The 21020-nt window shown below is 37.4% G+C and overlaps 3 protein-coding genes and 1 pseudogene across 4 annotated transcripts; 2 read left to right on the top strand and 2 right to left on the bottom strand.

Moving 5' to 3' along the window:
* Positions 1-2894: 2894 nt before the first annotated feature.
* LOC137723340 (uncharacterized protein At5g01610) lies at positions 2895-4831 on the top strand. 2 transcript variants are annotated; one of them, XM_068462507.1, is made up of 3 exons: positions 2895-3198; positions 3568-3608; positions 4235-4831. In XM_068462507.1, exons 1-3 carry the CDS (start codon positions 3188-3190, stop codon positions 4603-4605), a joined length of 423 nt encoding a protein of 140 aa, XP_068318608.1. In that variant the 5' UTR covers positions 2895-3187; the 3' UTR covers positions 4606-4831. The 2 variants fall into 2 exon arrangements, with proteins under 2 accessions (XP_068318608.1, XP_068318607.1); XM_068462506.1 differs by having other exon boundaries at positions 2899-3198; positions 3554-3608.
* Positions 4832-5372: 541 nt separating this feature from the next.
* LOC137723339 (uncharacterized) lies at positions 5373-7318 on the bottom strand. Its single transcript, XM_068462505.1, has 2 exons — positions 6341-7318; positions 5373-5859 (listed from the first exon to the last, which is right to left on the bottom strand). The coding sequence occupies exons 1-2, from the start codon at positions 7109-7111 to the stop codon at positions 5650-5652; spliced, it is 981 nt and encodes a 326-aa protein (XP_068318606.1). The 5' UTR covers positions 7112-7318; the 3' UTR covers positions 5373-5649.
* Positions 7319-11215: 3897 nt separating this feature from the next.
* On the top strand, positions 11216-13395 carry LOC137722321 (ferritin-4, chloroplastic-like). The gene is made up of 8 exons (XM_068461289.1): positions 11216-11622; positions 11743-11826; positions 11912-11972; positions 12113-12200; positions 12438-12499; positions 12616-12681; positions 12893-12956; positions 13062-13395. Exons 1-8 carry the CDS (start codon positions 11312-11314, stop codon positions 13112-13114), a joined length of 789 nt encoding a protein of 262 aa, XP_068317390.1. The 5' UTR covers positions 11216-11311; the 3' UTR covers positions 13115-13395.
* A 3666-nt stretch (positions 13396-17061) lies between these two features.
* LOC137723536 (protein TIC 56, chloroplastic-like) lies at positions 17062-20129 on the bottom strand (annotated as a pseudogene).
* Positions 20130-21020: the final 891 nt, after the last annotated feature.

Here is a 21020-nt window from a genome sequence, read left to right as displayed (position 1 = left end):
AAATTAGAAGCTTTACAGTGCAAAACCCTAATCTCGGTTAGTTTATACGACATAAGCTAATATGGCGTTTTGGTCATTGCATATATATATCTAATATTTACCAACTTATTTAGAATGCGATCACCAATTTGAATTTGCCAAATGCCAAATTGGGATCAAGTTGCAAGAAGCCACAGCCCACAGGGATAGGATAAGCATTTACTCAGTCCCAGACCCCGATTCTGAGCGTGACGACAAATTTTGAGAAATAAAAACTTGGACCAAACTGATCACCAAACCCTTTCACCCTTCTTCCCTTTCTTGTTAAATATACTCATATTCATGTTAGCCAGCGTTTACTCTTCCACTCCATGCTTGTTCGTATTGAAACCCGTTTTTTCCAAGCACTTGGAGCCAAAGTTTTATAGATATTAGTAAGTGCGACAGTCATTTCGTCAAGTACGTAGTGCGTCTTATTCATTTATGAATAATAATATAAGCGGATAATATGAGTTGTTATATCATCAAATAAGATATAGTAGGTGCAGGATTTTGTTTTATTATTTATACTAAATGGGTGGGGGAGTAAGCTAAGTTTCATAATGTGCTAGCAATAAGGTGGTTCAAATTCATCATTTCACTAGAATCGAACCTAAGCTCTCTCACTTACAAGTGAAGATGGATGCAACTAGTTAGACCGTAGTACTAAGTGGCGGATTTCGTTTGATTAAAAACAAAAACAAAAAATACATAGAACCATCGTAGGATATATATGTATTCACTATATTATAGGACTTCTATTCATAATTGTTTCTCTCTTTTTTCTCTAAAATATGACAGTAATATATATGGTAAATATGTGATCCCTAACTTTATCGTCTTGTTATTTTACGTACACTGAGGTTGAAACAGGTTCTCCACTAAAAAGGAGCTCGATGCATAAGCCATTAATTACAACATGATTATATTAATATTCCCACGTGACTGTGTATTGGACTACACATGACAGTTTCTCCAACTTTGAATCTCTTTAAGATAGACGAAGTACACAAAATATGTAAATTTGTATGTGCCAGTGTGTTCTTCTCGAGTTCGATATATATCTTTCAACTAAAGTACTTGAACCACTTGGTTTCTTCTTTTCAAAATACTAATCAAATTGCTTTATTCAATCTTTGCTTCTTGATTTCTCTTCTGGATTGATTCCATTCTTCTAAAAGCATTGCTTTCCTTCCACTTGACATTTAAAAACATACCTAATATACTGTGGTCGTTAGCTATCTTATTCTAGTTTCAAACTTCTGGCATCACCTCATCCTCCTATCTCGACTCCCCAATCCCATCACCCGATTCCTTCCTTCTCGAATCTACACAAGGACTACAACTATCAACCACGATGCCCAGCCACAATACTACCTAAACCCCCACATGACATCGAATCTGGAACAACGAAGTTTGTTTTTATTTTAGTTTTACATTTCTTTTCAATTGGTAGCTTTTAAGTTTCATTTTTTAATGAAATAAAGTATGATTTATTAAGGGTTAGATTTGGTATATTTGCAAAGATAGTGGAGTATCCAAAGAAACTAAAAACTAAAACATGGGCGGCCAATAAAGTTATGTTTATAAAAAAATAAATGACTTATGTTTATAAAAAAATAAAATAAAATAAGACATGTACTAGTACAATTGGTACAATTGAAATAATATTATAAAGTGCACAAGTGGTTACAAATTGTGCGAACATTGAGCTAAAATGTAGTTGGATATCTATAGAAATATATAAACAAAAGCATTGGGTTTGATACAAGTTGTTAAACCTTTTCATAAATACAAGTTGTTAAACCTTTTCATGCACAACGGACACAGCAGCACCGAGATCAAGTCTATATGCATGCATGCATTGGAACAACGTACGTGACGTTCTCGATGTATGTATATCCCATGTGACATGCGACAGCTATAGAACTGCTAACTTGCATCGTCATCTTGCTCGTTTCGTTTCCTATTAATAGGGCAGTGACCCTTTAGAAACCAAGAAAAGCCAATTAGCTGTATAGATATTGTTTTAAAGGTCTCAAAGGATCATACGTTAACATCGTGCAACATTTTTTTTTATAATTCAGGTTTTAAAAAAACGACGCAAAACCAAAAAAGTTTTGAATCTCAACGAATAAGTTCAAATACTTTTACACTAGACTTACCTCTCAAACCGTAGTTCCAATTGAGTTAATTGCCGGATGGAGTTGTTTTAGTTTCTACAAATGACCAATTTGGAAAGTAAAAGCTAGCTTTTTCAAGATAATAAAGGAATAAAGATGCGGACCAATATTATAGTAGATAGAGTGTTGGGTTTTCACCAATGCGTCCGGATTCAAAATTCTCTCATCTTCTAAATTATTTTAATAGTTTTGAACTTTCATCTCCTGTTAATAATTAATAGCTTTAAAGAAAAAAAAATGAGACAACCGGTGGCAAGATGGTTATCCATGGTTATTGGTTAATAATTAATAACTTAAAAAAAAACACATTTTATAACCTAAAAAAAAAAAAGATATTAAAGGCAATAAATAACGAGAGAGTATCCCCACCGGATCCTCTTTGTGAGAATCTCAGAGATCCTTTAAACATTGTGCAGTTATGAATCATTGTAAATTTTTTTATTTAAAATTGAATACAAATAATACTTGATAAAAACTGACTGCATAATACACAATAAACAAATGTAATTTAAGAATCTTCACAATTCTCAAAAAGAATATCCGAAGAATCTCTAGTAAATAACTACAAACGAAGGTCGTTTTATTTCACGACAATGCGCGGTCAAGAGCGAAATCCGACCCGACAGTTCACACGCATGTGTGTGAAAAAAAGAAAAACAAAAATTGAAAACGAGTTAGCGTGCCAACAAAGGGAGAGAGAAAATTCAACGAGTGGATGGCGGGTCGACTCATCATCCTTGAAAATTTCCCCCAAAAGTGGACGGACAGTTGGGGGTGGGAGATAATTTCTGAGAAAGCTTCAGAGCCAAGGCACAGAAAAAAGAGAGGGAGAGAGCCAGAGATCTTCTTCTCTCTCTAACATTCTGAACGGTTTTCTTCTAGAGAGAGAAAGAGAGAGAAGGCAATTCGCATGGATCAGATTTTGAACAAGGCGGGATCCTACTGGTTCAACCAGAAGGCCACCAAGGAGCTCAGCTCCGTCGGTGATGACCTCAACGTACCTTTCTCCCTCTCTCCCTCACTCTATCTGTGGATCTCAATTTAATTTAATTATGTTATTCAATTGATCATTTTAATCTGACTTAGGATCCAATTAGGGTTTTTTTTGGGTTCATGATGATTTTGGTTCCCAAAGTTGATTTCTTTACAGGATCTGAATTTTCTGTGTGGAACGCACTTTCGTAATCGTATTTAGGTTAATTTTTCATTAAAATGTTGTTTTGTTAAACCTGAATGCTGATTGATTCGATATGTTAATTGTCAAGATTAATACTTTTCCAAATTTGGGTTTTTTTGTTTTGTTTTTGGTTTTATGACGTTCTTTTCGCTAACATTGTTTGTCTGATGATTAGTCATTGCAAAACAGTGTCGAAGGAGGAGCCAAATGGTTGGTTAATAAATTCAAAGGTTAGTTTTCTCTGCTGGCTCTGTTTACTTGCATTGCCTGTTAAATTAACCCCTCGCATAATGTTGTTATATGACTGATTTTACGAGTCGTAAAGTTCGGACATTGTAGTTGTATTAATTCATGGGGTTAATATGTAATACGTCTAAGTAGTGCAATTAAAAGTGAGTGAGCGATCGCGGATTCTGGCCAGAGTATGGGTGTGCCAGTGCTGTAGAGCGCGTTGTGGTTGAGGGTATGTTTGAGATGGTTTGTTCCTTAATCTTAATGATGCTGGGTGGATATGAGTACATTCGTACGACCCATTTCCTATGGCTTGAACTTGCTTGTCTCTCGAAAATGTCGTATGTGGAGTTCAAGCAAGTAACTTGCTGCTGGGGTTTCTTGAAATATAAGTCGTATATGTGCTGGCCTGGAGGGCGGAATGGTGCTTCCAAGGTCTAGGTTTTGGATTATATAAACTGCTATCCTCAGGGGTGGACTAGTACTATATTCGTTCGCTCATTTTTTGTGCGACAGAGTCATTACTGGTGTAGTAAATTGAAAAGAATTGATTAGGTTTTTTAATCCTCGTGTAGGTCTGTGTTACTTTGATAAATCTTCATAACAATATAAGCAACCTTCTCAGGGAAAATGCAAAAGCCGTTGCCTGAGCTTCTAAAGGATTTTGACATGGCAATAGGAATCTTTCCTCGTGATGCTACCAACTATGAGTTTAATGAGGAGACTGGGAAACTTACTGTCTACATACCGACTGTGTGTGAAGTGGGCTACAGAGATTCGACTGTTTTGCGTTTTTTCACCATTGTAACTGGATATTTGAAGAAGGGAAGGCTAGAAGATATACAGGGGATGAAGACAAAGGTGCTTATATGGGTAAATGTGTCATGCATCACATCGGAGGGATTGAAGCTCCATTTCACAGCTGGGTTGAAGAGAACCAGGAGTAGAGAGGCTTATGAGGTTCAAAGAGACGGAATTACTGTCGAGAAGTTTTAACAAGGGTCAGAATGCTCATCAGTTTTTATTGTGTAATTTAGATTGTAGAGCTTTTGGACAATTTGGCCCGTACGAATTCTGGCTTAATCAACTCTTGTTTGTTTCCTGTGGACTTCGAACGGTTTGATGCAGTTAATATTTCTTCTTCTCCATGGTTGTAGAAAATTACTGTGTTTTATGTATCAAAATTGGGCATTTTGCTTCCATCATATCAACTTTAAAATCACTTGTGTACCTCTCTCAGACATATTAACTAAAAGGAAATTTTTTTGAAATGTCGTATGAATGTGTGCACTTTTTTTAATTTGTCATAGAAACTAAAATTTTAAGTAATTTGTCATACTAACTGTCCGAAATCATCAATTTGTCATCTCACCCCAACCTCGTAAAGTTTTCCATCCAAATAAGTCATATGCGAGGCATATGGCTTGTGTTCAAAGTTATTTCTATCATTTAAGATCTTTTTACAAGTTTTTTACTTTTCTTTAGTAAAACCCTTAAATTTTGTGTTCAAGGGTATTCATGCGGATCGTTGTGTTCGAGTCGCGTACATGCATCTACAACTCTATTTCTGGCACCAAACCTCAACTTGTTTTTCATATTACAGAGCTCATATAAAATTTGATTTCATGACATACTAAACTGAACACCCTATAATTGTTTCGATCGAATGCAACTTAATAGAAGTGGTGTGTTAAAATGACAGAAATAACCCTAAATACAAGTCATATGACTTATTTTGGATGAAAATTTTAACACATTTAGGGTGAGATCACAAATTGATAATTTCGGAAAGTTGGTATAACATTGTTTAAAATTTTAGTTTATATGACAAATTGAAAAACGGATACAAGTTTATATGACATTTCACAAATTTTCCCTTCAAATAAACTTGAAGTTGGGAATTCCCGGTGAACTTATTAGTCATTTACACGAACAAGGGCTTTCAACCGAGTTGATTATGTGCATGAGTAACACCTCCAAAGCTGCTGCTCTTGTGTGTGAGAATCCAGATCAAGGTTTCTGCAGATCCATCTTGCTTGATCAATTCCTGGAACTGTCGCTGCCATTGAGTTCTTGAAAGAAAGTTTTTGATGCTTCGTAAGTGGACCAGCAAATTGCTGCAGCCGGGGCGTGGAAGAGCATCCTCGGAATCCAACCTCGCATAAGACTGCGGTATCCATCCTTCATCACCAGGCTTCGAATAACATCCCCTATCGAGTTACTCGAAAATCTATCGCACCCGCAAACCCCCTGTGTCCAAAAGAGTGAAACCTTAAGAAAAGCCCAAGTTTAATTCCAAACAGCCTACAGTCTAATCAGATTGGGCTGCTAGTAGAACAGAAGTCAATTTAGTCTTTTGCAGTTTGCTAACCAGCAAGGCCTACTAAGGCAACTTGAAAGCAACAAATACAATCTTTCCAGTACTTGCATAGCAAAAAAAATCATAGCAACAAGGACTTTATCGTAACAAGAACGTCATTGTAGTGGTATCTTCAGCCAATCATGCACACTTCCAAATGAGGAAGTTAAGATGCAAAACAGTACGTTAGTGGCATGGGATACCGCCACAATGGATTCCCGTCATTGATAAGTTTCTCTCCGGAACAACAAAGAACTAATTTTTTTGTGGTGCAAAACTGCTTGTTCTTTCATCCAGATTCCAAACCCAATGAAAACCATACAAATTGGATCAAACATATTGAGCAACAAATTGATTGATAAAAGTTCTGACCTGGCACTGCAATTGAGTTTTTACAACATCAAGCGGGGTGGTCACAGCCGCTGCCAAAGCCCCAGCAGCCGCACCTGCAGTGGCATGAACCACCAGCCTCTCGTCACTCGCGCTCTCCGGCGACACCTCCATCAGCCCTCGCTTCGCTGCCTCATACGTAGCGAAATGGACGGCAGTAAACGGGGCATTCATCACAACAGTCGTCCTGTACGACTTGTAAAAAGCTCCAACCCCTTCTTCCACCAATACCCTCCTCACACAATCCGCAACTCCCTTGTACGGACTGCTCTGCAGCTGCAGCCGCTGCTTCACCACGTCCATAGGTGTGATCACCGCGTCGCTTGCAACGGTCGCGAACACCCCGGAAACCGCGTGCGCCGCCGGGCTGTTAGGATTCCCACGTGAGAAATACTCCTTGAATATCTCGTACACTGAGAAATAAACTGCATGGGCAGGTCCTGCTCCCAGCCCCATTGCGCCGATGCCGCGGTAGAGCCCTGCGGGGCCTTCGAGCTTCAGAATCGAGCCAAGGGCCTGTCTAACGCCAATAGGTTGAACGGAACAGGACTCGCCAAAAATCTGCATGCGGGTTTTGAGCGTGTCAACTGGGAACATAGCCATGTGCTCAACTAGGCCCGCTATGGAGCCGGCAATCATGAACTGCCAGAACTCTAGGCCGTCATGGGCGGAGGAGGGGGATGCTGATATTTCTGGCCGGAAGTCGTGGGGTTGAGTGACGGTTTGGAATGCAGGGGAGGCGTCAGTTGCCATGGTGAATGGTGTAGGACAAGATGGGGTTCAAACTTTGCGGAGAAAATTGTCGAAAAAAAATAAGCGATTCAAAATCAGGAAAATGAGTTCGACTATAGAAAATCGTTTCGATCCTCTGTTGGTATTTGTAACCAGAATGGGGTTGGAGGGTTTACAAGAGGGAGTGAATGATTGGGGTTTGGGAATCGCTTTCCGGTTGAATGTGAAATATTGGGTTGTCTCCATATTGTAGAGAGTTTTTGGGTGAATTTTTGAGAGAATGAAAGAAACTGAATTACATTTACACATTTAGTTCAGAAAAAAAGCAAGAAAGAAAGAAAGAAATCAAATTTAGAGTGTTTGATAGATTAAAGAGAATCAGAAGGATTTCATATTTTTGTAACTGAGGGAGATTAATACGTTACTAAAAAAAGTATCTAGTACTACCAAAAAAAAAAAATATTATCTGGTTTTCGGAAAATACAGGAGGAATCAAATTTTCGGATCATTTCTTGTAGATAACATGATGTGGTGGTTGATAGTTGAATTTTTTTCGTATAAATAATTTAAAGAATAAGTCTAACCATCCATCAACCGCCATTTATGTCGTTTACAAAAATAGTAAATTTGGTCTTTCTAACATCATTCCTAGTTTTCTATTACCATTGTGTATTATATGTGACCCCAAAGTTCATTTCTTTATTTGCTATTTTTCTGTGAACTTGCTGGTTCAGTTTGCAATTTGGAAAGGTCGGGTTGTTAATATCTTATTGATAACGTGCTAATTGTTGTTAGTAGAACATATTGACGCGTAATTAATAAATTCTTTACAATATCGATACAATATTAGAAATAGAGAAGTATTATCTAGAAACATTCCTGTGTAAAAATTACATTAACTTCAGTTCCAAAACGAGAAAGCAATTCCATAAGCTTAAGGACAAATGGTGTGCCATGCTTGTGCTATCCACAAGCTTCAATCTTCGTTTATGTCCACATGCACACAAGTCTTACCACAATCAGTTTCCATCCCTGTCGAAAATTTCGCATTTCAATTCAAACCCCAAACGCAAAGTACATATATATACAATATCTCAAAAGGGAGAATGGACTAATAAGGCACCCCTCCCATTATAACTACGATGGAAGTGCTAGGTGTCACCTACGCAGCAGTAGGTTTTGAGATTCAATTAATCAAGAGTGCTGTTACGTCCACCAACCTGTCATCTTTTTTCATGCACCTTGTATAACTAATGGGTGGAAAAATAAGACAAGTGAATGCGTCAAATACACTTCTAATCATTCTTTGTTTATCATGACCTAGGTGCCCAAAATAAAAATTGTAAGACATTTTGTGGTCGTGAAAATGTAGAAAAACTTACATACATCCGTTGAATGTAACATTTCTCATATTAATTCGCAACATCAATCATGTGGGCCGCATAGAATCATAAACTATAGTCATTGAATGACAAAAACTCTTCCATTGTAGAAAATGACACGCATGCAGGGTGTCGACATTATTCTTCACAAGGCTTCCAAAATAAGATGTTTTTGACATGGCAGAGAGCCTCAGAGCCACAGGTTCTCACATCGAGAGACAAGCTCTTATCTCAAATTCAAGCATGCAGTCTTGGTCATTTTGCAGATTCCTTGCGTAACTGATTTGGCATGCTTATTTTCTGATGTTGTCCAAAAGCTTTTGTTGGGTTAATGTTCTAATCGTTATTTGGATAACTTGTAAATGTTGAGACTGAACTTATTAAATTGGATAGCAGTCTAACATATTGCGTCTTATAAGTTTCATCTAAATGGATCAGATTCCAAAAAATGAAATTAACTCAAATTTTATTTTGTCCAGCTTCATCCACGAAACGAATAAAGTATTGTCTAGTATAAGAAAATGTCTTAACCAAATCAGTAAAATCATGCCAGAATAGAGCATGCAGCGTAAGGAAAGTACATGACCAATTTTCCATTAGATCAGGCTCGTTCAATCCCATAAACACTATTTCCGTCTAACAAAAATAATAAAATCTCAGGAAAAAAGAAATGGAACTCTAAGAAGTTGTCCTAACACGCAGAGACATTCATTTTGTTGGTTACCGTTTTTATTTGATTAGAGAAGATTCTGAGTTCGAACATTATAAATGACCCTATAAGACTCGTTTGATGAAAACAAAATTGGCTTGGTTTGATTTGATTGATTCACTAGACATGAATGTTAATGAAAATATGAATGTCAACTTGCATATTTGTTCGAGTGAAGGTAGAAGATGAAGAAATCATGAGAAATCTTATCCTTCCTAATCCATTAAAAAATGTTGGGATTGACAGGGACAATTTTGATTTGTTCAATCTTCTCCACCTTATATCTTCAATGAGAAAAAAAGAATATGCAAACTGACATTCATATTTGATATTTCTATCAACATGACAATCCTTGACATCAAATAAGTCCATATAGTTCTCAATGACCTAACTTAAATAACGTTTTCCAATGAGTTAATATCCTTGTTTTGTTAATGAATTACTAATAAGTTAATATGGCTTTGATTTCTTTCTTTGTTCTCTTCTCATTCAATGAATTACTAATCTAGGTTATCGCTCTAATTATTCGCAAGTGAGGGGAATGTTAGTATTATCTCTCTTTTTTTCCCTTATACAACGATATTCTAAGAAAAAGGGAAATATTCTACTCTAAGGGAAGAGGGGAAGGGAGATTAGGACACACAATGGGACAACCATTAACTAAGTATCCAACTCAATATAAATATAATACATTTTCGCCATCAATGAGTCGAACTGAGACCTCTAATTTACAAATGAATAGGAATATCATTTGATCATAATTAAGCTTTTCATTAGCCTAATTTTAATTAGGTCTTCCAATAAGTTCACAATTTTTTTATCTCTTGATCTAATATGGTTTTTATTTCTTTTTTTGTTCTTTTTCTAATATGGTTTTTAATTAGGTCCGCTTTACAGTCTGGCTTTTTGGCCCAACTAACAAATCAAGCAGTAGGGCTTAATAAACCCAATTAATTTCCTTGCCCAACCCAAATCCATGTTTATATATCCCTTTCCAAATGCCAATATTGCGACCCAAACCCAAACCCGAACCCGAACCCGACCATACCAAATCAACAACTAGTCAACAACCCCTTCATTGCAAATTTGCAATCAAATAACCCGAACCCGACCATACCAAATCAACAACTAGTCAACAACCCCTTCATTGCAAATTTGCAATCAAATCATACAGATGGAAGTTATACTTTTCTTCCTAGAGGCTTCCAGCTTCTTCCACCTCTCATACTATTCAACTTGTTTTTTTCTTCTTCCATATTTTTACATTTTTCAACCTATTTTTTTAGCAAAAATATCAACTGATAATGTTTTTTTAGTAGTGAATTGTTCTCTAACTTTCTTCTTAACCCAATACGTCCGACATTCAAATTCTCTCTTCTCTTAGTCTAGCTTTAAATAATATTATCGATTGTAATTAAGAAAACTAATAAATGTTTTTAACAAATTGTTATTCTAATTTAATTACTTTAATTTATGTAGATTGTTATTTAAAGTCAAGGTACTTAAAATCAATGAAGGGCAACGGCACACTTCTATAGCCAACTTCGTTACAATATAATGATACCTGAGAATTTTAAATATTCCTATTGTTTACAAAAAAAATAAAAGAAAATTTAAAATACTTTTCAAAGATATTGACCAAAAAACGCCGCGCTATAAAAGTAGGCTACTCGCCAACTGAAAGGAAAACTATCTTATATTACGAAAGTGCCCTTTCCATTTAATCGGCGGTCTGAAATCGAGCGTATTTTCGTTTACTCACTCGAGCGCGTGAGCAACTGCAATAATAAAAAGACAAAATTGTGACACTTTTAAATTGCAAATTGGAACGAAAAGTGTGCTGGATTCCACGATTTCAGAGGAACAAGATAACAACCACGAGCTGGCCACACGCCCTCGCACGTGTTCCAATCGTAGCCTCCCACATGTTTCTGATCCAACGGTCCAGAATGAATCCCATGCCAACTGGATCTCCTCCACATCCCTATTTATCGCCTCGCCACACTCTCAGCCTCTCACATTTCTTCACCATTCTCCAATTCCTCTGCAATTTTCAGTCCAAATTCTTTCTCAAAATCTCTGATTTCGAATCACCGGTTGGAGATACTCCGTTCGGAAATTGTATCGACGATGTCTCTGAGGTCCGTTTCGGCATTTTCAGTCCCATCCAAGCAACGGGACAATGGTGGTGCTGTTAGCACCCTCTTGTTCAGCTCAAAACTTGGATCACCCTCCTCCGCTCTGAGCTTCAAGCCGCAGCGAAAACTCGAAAAGTTTTCGGTTTCTGCATCGAGCGATGCAGTGGCGATGACCGGCGTGGTGTTTCAGCCGTTTGAGGAGGTGAAGAACGATGCTTTTGTTGTCCCTGTGGCTCCTCATGTCTCTCTTGCCCGTCAGCGTTACGCAAACCAGCCCGAAGCCGCCATAAACGAGCAGATCAAGTGTGTATCTCTATGTTGTTGTTACAAAATTTCAACTTTAATTGTAATTTATTTGTTTTGATTTTATGATGATTTTCTTGTTCACATGCTAATCCCAAATCTAAAATTTTTGTGTGACAGTGTGGAGTACAATGTGTCGTATGTGTACCATGCACTGTTTGCGTACTTTGACAGGGACAATGTTGCTCTCAAGGGCCTTGCCAAGTAAACGCTCTAAACTCCTAAATATCCCGCTTAATATATATACTAGTCTCTTTGCACGCGCGGTTAATTGGTTGTGATGTATCAGGTTTTTCAAGGAATCGAGCGAGGAAGAAAGAGGACATGCCGAAAAGCTGATGGAATATCAGGTATGAGTTAAACTCAACTCTCTGCATTCTTTTTCATTTCGGCATCAAGGACATACGAGTTTTTTGTGTGTCTGCGTGTTCGTGTGGTGTGTTAGGGTCTTGTATTGCGAGATTTGATAGTGTTGCGGTTTATTTCTCAGAATATGCGAGGTGGGAGAGTGACACTGCACTCCATAGTAGCGCCGCCTACGGAGTTTGATCATGTGGAAAAGGGAGATGCATTGTATGGTAAGATTTTTCATTCCGTAGACAACAGAGTACTTATCGGCGTTGACAATTTCTTTGCTGCTGGATGCTGAATTGGTGAAATGTATAATTAGAGAATGAGCATGTCTTTATCTGAAACCAACGAGTGAAGACCTATACATTAATTTATAATACTTAAGTCAAGCTTTAAAAAAACAAAAACAAACCCTTAAATTAGTCTCCAAGATTAACTTATTTTTCGTTGATTCGTTGATGCAGCTATGGAGTTAGCATTGTCTTTGGAGAAGCTGACAAATGAAAAACTCTTGAACTTGCATAAGGTAACATCTCTCTGTCATATGAGATCGGTTTGAGGTCATTGATTAAGCTCATGGTGTCTCGTTTCCATTTGACGCTTTCTTTTTGTATTAAATTCTCATTATTCGATCCAAAACAGGTTGCAGACGAGAACAATGATGCCCAATTGACAGATTTTATCGAGAGCGAGTTTTTGGCTGAGCAGGTGAATTAAACACGTTTTCTACTCTAGTATGAGTTTGAATTACTATTGTGATATTGTCATCAGTAGGGTAAAAAGCCAAGATCGGTTGTTATTGGTTCTTACTCTGGTTGATAATCATTTGAATAAGTGAACATACCAAAATGCAGAAGGAAAACCGCTGCTTTGCAATATTCAAACGCTGACTAACGATTTGTTCCCGTATTATTTACAGGTTGAAGCCATTAAGAAGATAGCTGACTATGTCACTCAGCTGAGAATGGTTGGAAAAGGCCATGGTATGAAACAAATTTCACACTTCCAACTTTTCGCCATTGTATTTTCCTTTCAGACTCCTCGTATCTTAATTTCCGGACTCTAATGAGCTACTTCATGGCTTGCAGGAGTGTGGCACTTTGACCAACAGCTCCTTCATGAGGGTGATGCTGCAAATTAAAAATTCACAGCTCTCTTTGGAGTGCTCTCTCTCTCTCCAGAATTATGTATAATTATTTAGGCAAGCTGATAAGAGTGTGAGCTCAGGTAGGCGCCTTCGACAGGTCAGAGTAGACTTACTGCTGCGCAAATCGTTGGTTCGAGGGTTTGATCGCCTCCAACTTATGTAGTGAAGAGTTTATTGAATTAGTGATTATGTTCTAGTTATCCTGTTAGTCTATGACTCTGTACAAATTGAACTAAGTTCTGTTATGATTAAGTGGACCTTCTTATATGCTTTTATTCGAAACGCTCTCATTCTTCTGTTCTAAAATTACAGAGTAGCGCGCTCGAACAACGCTAAGAATGCAATCGAGAACAAACTATCATGCATACTCACTCAGAGTACTGGTATTTACATGTGAAATCCTGCAGAACCAAAAGCTAAGATTCATATCTCTCTCTTGAAATGGAAGGACAAAATTTATGTAGGCTGAAGACAGAATCTCCAGCAAGAAGAAGACCGCTTCCTCCTCCTTTTAGCGTTGTTTGTATTCTGTTGACAAGAGTGAATAATCTCCCACATCACTCTTATATCTTCATATTCCCCATGAGACTCCATGTCTTTGTACAAGCCCACCAATCCATGCCCGCTTCCTGCAAATTTAACCCAAATCTCAAAAACAATTCAACGAGAAGAGAAATTCATCCGCACCATGAATCCCACTATAGCAGTATCCTAAAACAATCACGCACCGCCTTGAGTTTTAAACTTCTCAGATAGCAGCGTCTAATTGGCTTGAGATACCGTCACAGTAGCATTTCCGCTGCAGGGAAGTCCGAGCGTGAGAGAGTGAGAAGGGAGAGGGTATAATTGGAAACTTAACTAACCTTTGGATTTGTGCCTTGAGTGTGAAGCAAGCTTGAGAAGGAAGCACTTAGTTGGGAGGAGGAAGGATTGCTTGAAGCATATCCATGTCTTCCAACCCACCATCTTCAGATGGTTCCTATTCCTTCCCCTCCTCTCCATTTTATATGTTGAATTTTTCAGTTCTCCTAACTTCCCCTCATTAAAATACTACTATCCAAGCAAAGCCAACAAACTGCATGTAGACATAGCACTACGCAACACTCATCAAAACAGTGTATTTTTGTTGCACTCTGATTGGATCATTCCAAATTTAAACCTCTGGCCAATCACACCACAGCACCTGTGTCACCCCACCCCAATACAACTTTGCTTCCAATGTCAATCTGATCAAGTAGGGAGGCCTAAAATTGGTATTTCAAAGTGGCTCAATTTTGTTTGGCAGGTGGGACTTACCCAATTGGAGAGTTTGTGATTCATTGTCTAACCTAAGTTAAAACATGTGAGTGGGATTGCTTAATTGACCTAATTTTCTGGGTGAATCTCATGTGTTACATGGAAATAATTTTTATGCGTCTTTTTCTCTCAAGTATATTCTTGTTTTTTTTTACAATCTACACTTCAATAGTCTTGTATCCACACTGACCAACTCCAAACTTGATGTTTGTTAACTAAGTAGGACATTATCTGTGTAATGAGCATGCTAATATGGGATAAACCTATTTGAAACGAAGTACGGATTAAGTAAGAAAAAGTACAAAACATAAGGAGCGAAAAAGAAAAACTTGGTTACGAGAATCGAAGACTAGGCTGACACTTACTTATAAACCTTTGCAACCAGGCGTGCGAGAAATTATAGATTCAAAGTCTTTTATTTTTGAATAAAATAAAATAAAAAATCAGGTGACATAAATAAACCTGTACGTTTAAGAAGGGCAATAAAAATTAATTAAATTAGAAAACTTTTTAGGTAGAAAATTAGAAATTGGGAAATATTTATTAAAGAAGAAATGGACAATGAGTAGGAGGGATATTTTGGAATTTTGCTTTTCTCTCGTATCCTTGATTCCCAAGATTCTTAATATTATAGTGGATGGAGGAAGGTAGTGATGGGCCCCTAGTCAAACGGTTTGTTGGATTTTCCGTTTTCTTTTAGTGCCATTTAGTTTATGCTTCTACAATTCTTTTTTATTGTTAATTAATTATTTTTTTTTAAATTGGTCCGTTAGTGATGTGATATGTGACATAATTAGTAGATAGCACGTGTAAAGATATGTGTGATATGTAGTAAAGAAATGTGTGATATGTAGCATGAAGCTTTAGTATGGGAAATTTTGTCTCGACAATCTCATCAACTTTTTATACAGAATTTCAAATAGAACGAGTCTTGTGAAAAAAATTTAGAATCCTAGGAGGCGTTGGAGTAAGTTTTGAAAGCTTAAAAATAGTTAATTATCACGGGTTGATGCTTGAGACGAATTTTATGTCTGTATTTCATACGGTTTATTTTCGGTTCTATTCCTGACGTTGATGAATCACATGTTGGTAGCTAGAAGAAGGCTTAAATGTATTGAAAGAATGGATTGTCGTGGCTTGACAATAAGCTGTTCCTTTTTTTTAGGAAATTTTAATAAAACACTTCCGGCACTGTTCATTTCTTACGAAAAATGACATTTTTACCTTGAAAAGTCACTCATAGTACTATTCACTTACATTTTTATTTTGTCATTTTCATTAAAACTAAAATTTTTAAGAGTTTTTCATTAATTTTCCTTTTTATTTTTTTATTTTAAGAAAAGCTTAAAAAAATTATAAATTGCAAAGAATCTCAGGAGACGTGAGTGTAATTAACCCGTAAAATTAAAAGATACTTGTAAGAACTCTACTTAATTCCCTTTTGGAGGCAGATTGTCTGCCCTTTTGTTTGGGTGTCATTCTCAACCCTTCTTATTTTGTACGGTCACGGTTAAATCACGTTAACATTTTACATTGATTTTTTTTTATATATAAAGATAATAAGACAAAAAGCAATATGAATATAAAATATTAACGTGACTTAATCATAACCACACAAATAATAAAAAAATGAGAAGAACATCCAAACAGGAAGGTAGACAATCTACCTCCGTCCCTTTTGGCACTGCTAGTAGTGGGTAGCGGAGGGACTGAAAGCATGTGACATGCAACCGCTTCATGTTGTGTGGTCTTCAACCATACTCCTTGACGTCTCACCGACTGCCACTAAATAATTCATCATCTCATTATCATCGCATCAGCTTTTGGGATTTGAGATAATTCAGACTTGTAATCTTGTGCTTTTGCCACTCGTCTAATTTATGTGTTGATGGCTATCGCCCATTTTCAATTGTAGCAATTGATGGTACCTATTATGGTGACAAATTATAGATAGGGCTTCAAGTTCTTTCTGACAATTGACATGTACCAAGAAATTATTTTTCCGAGATGGGTATGCGACAAAGTTACGCCAAAATGGATTTAACCGTAACTGAATAACGTACACATTGCAATGTATACGGTATTAATATTAACGTAATTCAAATGTGAGACATTCTTCGACCGAGTTGAGACAACTACATCCATATCAAATGTTAGATTGCTGAACTTAGAGGTTATTGGACTACACTGTAAAGCGAAAACGTTAGTCTTAGGCCTGGTTTGATACTGAGGTAATTCTGAAAAAAACTGGTATAAAAAAAACCTGGGAGTTGTTTTTGTGTTTGGTAAACATTCAGCTTCAACTTTTTTCATAGTTTTAGATGAAAAAAAGCCAAAAACAAAAAACTGCAAAACCTCGATTTGAAAAATCGGTTTTTTTTTCACGTCTGTTTTACATAAAAGTTTACCAAACACTATAATACTGCATTTTTCTTTCAAAAGCACTTTTACAAAAAAGTTTACCAAACACTCTGCTGTTTTATTTCACAGCTGCTTATTTTCACAGCACAGCAGAAACAGTTTTTTTTTTCAAAGCGCAGCAATACCAAATCAACCCTTACTTGGTCCCTAGGATTGGATTTGAAAACATAAACTACTATACTCAATGTATGTTTAAAGAAGAAATAATGCGACCGTGTTTTAAGTGTAAAGTTTTCCTTCAGCATACCTGTAAAATAGTGAGTTATCCATTCTAATCAAATTCTTGAACGATACAAGGTCATAGAGTTTGCAGTGCGAAGTCTCGGTTTTTGGTTGAAGTGTGTTGAATCTCCACTTATGGGCCCGCTTTTGTTTTCCTTTCTTGGTGAACTTTGAGCCTACTTGGTGTTGGTTTTCAAATCTAACCTTACCATCCTCCCATGCTTTCAAAAGGTTATTCTCAAATAGCCGTCATGATCCGGTCGACGTGAAGTACAAACAGATACCATGGAAGATTATATATTGAGCACCGCAATCTGGGAGAATGATAGATAATAAATTATCATCTGCAAGCAGATCTTATGTACAAGTCACCGTGAAGTGGTGGTGGAATTTTGAAGTCTTACCGTTCAGTCCACAGAAGTATGACAAATTGTGAGTTAGGGATCACTCTCTTCTTGCCTTCCGTCTGGCATCCCTTGTAGCAGCATCAGCATGGACTTTCTCCATTATCTTATCGAAACCAGGAATTGTTCGCTCCAGTTTCTGTTACACTCGGGTGCTTAGGTTGGTGAAAATATTATACAGTCTCTGAACACGAAAAAACCCACAACGATTTAGTGGAAGTGCTTGCACATCCCTAAAGGGAAATTATGCAAAATGTCCAAAGAGGTTGAGAAACTAATATGCAAATAAATCTCTTTGTATCCTTGGACCTTGCGTAATGGACTGATGGGAATTTGCAGAGAAATACTGAAGTTGTAATTACCAGGATTCACAATACAAGATGTAAAGAAAACTTGGATAACATAACCAACTTATTACAATGGTCCATAAGAGTTTTCTTTCATCAAGGTGTTTTATGATTATTTTCGACTACACCAATTGCCAATAAGCGTTTACTTGGAGTAAGTGTTATATGATTAGATTTGAACAGTCATAAAACCTAGAAAACTAAACTTTTAGTCAAAAGTTACTCATGTAAAAAGAAATTCTGTACCTTGATATCATTATTCCAAGCTCGAATGTATGGAGGACCCGTCGTGTACGAGCCAAGAGGTTCACAGAACCACTCTCCCTCGTATGTTATTTGATCCATTGCTTGTTCTACACTTAGAACCTCCCATGGCCTTAACCCAGGATAATTTTAGACAACTCGACCCTGATCTCACAAGCAGACGAGATGTTAGAGACAAGAATATAAATGTGTGATTTTCCATTGCAAAGACGTCAGACAACAAATGCTACATACCTAAGAGCTTTTGGAATGTATTTGTTCGGCATGTGATCCTCTTCTAAAATTGTTGTCAGTTCAGAGCCAAGAAATAGAGCATGACTCGGAATTCGAGGCCAAACACCATCGTTAGCTTCAAGTACTGCTAAGTCACGTCTCTTGCTTTCAACAGCGTCCTCTTGTAGCTGCTTATAAGTTTTCTTCTCGTGTCCCTTGAGTGGAACCCAGGGAGGAATTCCTTTTTGTAGTTTGTGAATCAAAGCAGTTGCACCAGCCGCAAGTCTAACTGAAGTTCACCCAACCATAAGCCAAGAATCAATTTGTTGAAAATACAGAATTAAAGTTATTTTACTCCTATGCACAGTTCATGCATGTAAGATTGCTTATCATATCGATAAGTTTCACAAAATTTCCTTCAAATATCTAGTACAAATTTGACATGCACATAAGATGATACTAGATAAAAACAGATATTGGTCCCATTGCCATCATAATTTAGTGGTGACTGAACTCCAATTCTAAAGGTTGTGTTTATTGTGTTGCTGCTATCGCCCATTATAAATTTGCTGTTTCAAGAAAAAGCATACCTTCCCAAGTGGCAATAGCAGGTTTCAACCCGTAAACCATGTGAATAGGAGCCCATTCATCCATGTCCTCGCCCCAAATGAATGTTTCTTTATCAATAATCCCAGCACCCCAAGCTGTTTTAAGGGTTATTAGCTCCAATGGAGCTCTTGTTCTACCTAACCGGCCCTTATAGTAAAATCCACCGTTCCTCATTATAACTGTATCAATGTAAAATCAATGCTATTGCAGACAAACAATCAAGGCAACATAACACAACCCTTTTCTCCAAAAGGAATCTAGAATGTCAATAACGAGTTTCAAGCCGAGAAATCATTGGTTAACAATGCAATCGAAGAATGTGACATTTCTTTAACTTGAGCCGACCACTAAACTGTGATTAAAACATTTGTAGTCAATTCTGCATTTCACTGTAATTCAAACCTTTGTAGCCAATTCTCATAGTGATGAAATAACCACACGAAATTTTAAACCCGGCTCGAAAATCCATTTCATAATCTCACTACAATATGCAGCAAAACCAAATTAAAAAAAACTACATTCTTCAAACTAACATATGCAAATGAATTCACCATAGAGATTTAAATGAACAGACTTACAATCATAATACTGCTTTTCGAGCTGCTTGTACCCGATAGGGCCGGCCCCCGTCCGGCCTGATAACACGCGGCACCGCCTGCCACAGCTTCTTATCCTCATCCCTGTACGGCCGGTCATTCTCCTGCAGCTCCAGCTTATTAACCATATCGGCAATCCTCTCCGCCTGAGTCAGAAACTTCACCACTGGGCTCTCCCGGAACTCCTTCCAAAACCTCTCGTTCTCCCGGACCTCCTCCTCAGTTGAGTTCTCCTTTTCGAAAATCGGGTCTTCGTTCAGAATCTTCTCGACTTCCGGGGGGTGTCTGTAATCCGGGTCGTTCTCTCATTCCCAGAAGAACCGCTCCAGCATCTGGGTGTAGTGTCCGGGATTTTCCGGCTCGGGCTCCGATGGTTTTTTCGGGTCGGGTTTCGGGGGGCCGTTGAAGAGGTTGGAGAGGCTGAGGGAGGAGAAATTGGGAGGGGATTGCGCGGTGGTGGGGCGATGGAAGAATGAGTCGGTGAGGGAGAGGAGGTTGATGGGGGGTTTGGGGGCTTATTGAACCAGCTTTCGAAGGGGTTGAAGTTGATGGCGGCCATCGGAAGAGGAAGAGTGGATTTGGGGAAGCCTCTGAAAATTTTGAGATTATTGGGGTTTATCGTTGTCAAGGTTGAAGAAAATGGAGGACTTGGAGGGCTTTTGACTGTTTGAAAGTGGATGTGATTCAAATTTGGGCCTGGGCTCATCCAATGACTACGAATTTTTATGGGCCTCAGTCCGTCATTGAATCAAATTCTCACTCCCCTCAGTCAGTCGATTCAATCATTTGCATTCAAATTTGAATTTTTTTTATACCCATGTTATTCTAGTTTAAAATATCGCGGTGTCGATAGAGAAATTAAGAGGAAAACTAATGAAAATGACTTAAAACCTTTGAGTTTTAACGATAAGAATAAAATAAAAGGTAAAGTGAATAGTACAAGTTTGACTTTTTAGTGTAAAAATATGATTTTTTATTAAAGTGAACAGTACTGTAGACTTTTCGTTAAAACTCCAAAAACTAAATCACATCCTTGTTTTTTTCTGCCGCCACAGTCCCTTCGTGTAGCCCCATAAAGAAGATACAAGATGGTGTTTTGCTGTCCTCAATACTTACCGTCTTCATTCTTCACTTTTTGCTTAAGGTACTTGTAGTTGAAGCGACTAAAAACTTTTCATCTTACGTTTGAAGTTCAGTGTTTAAATATCTCTCCTCAATAATTACGTTTGATATATTTTGTTTAAAATAACTCTGATACTTTCAAAATTGCAAAATAAGAGAAACATTATTAACTGATACTGGTATTCGAAAATCACATTGCGAACTATAAACCCTATTTAACATCATTTTTTTTTGCATAAAAAACCAAAGAGATTCGAACTTAAAATTTCTTTCAACTCGAAAAGAAAGTTGGTATCACGCTACCACAGTACCATCAATGTGAAAGTGAAAAACACCAAAAAAAGGCAATTGACACGTAAAGACCACATGAATGTCGAGGTCAGTGAATTCAATAAATACACACACT

Source organism: Pyrus communis, chromosome 17 (genome assembly GCF_963583255.1).
Source record: "Pyrus communis chromosome 17, drPyrComm1.1, whole genome shotgun sequence".
NCBI lineage: Eukaryota > Viridiplantae > Streptophyta > Magnoliopsida > Rosales > Rosaceae > Pyrus > Pyrus communis.
This window is presented reverse-complemented; position numbering and strand designations above follow the sequence as displayed.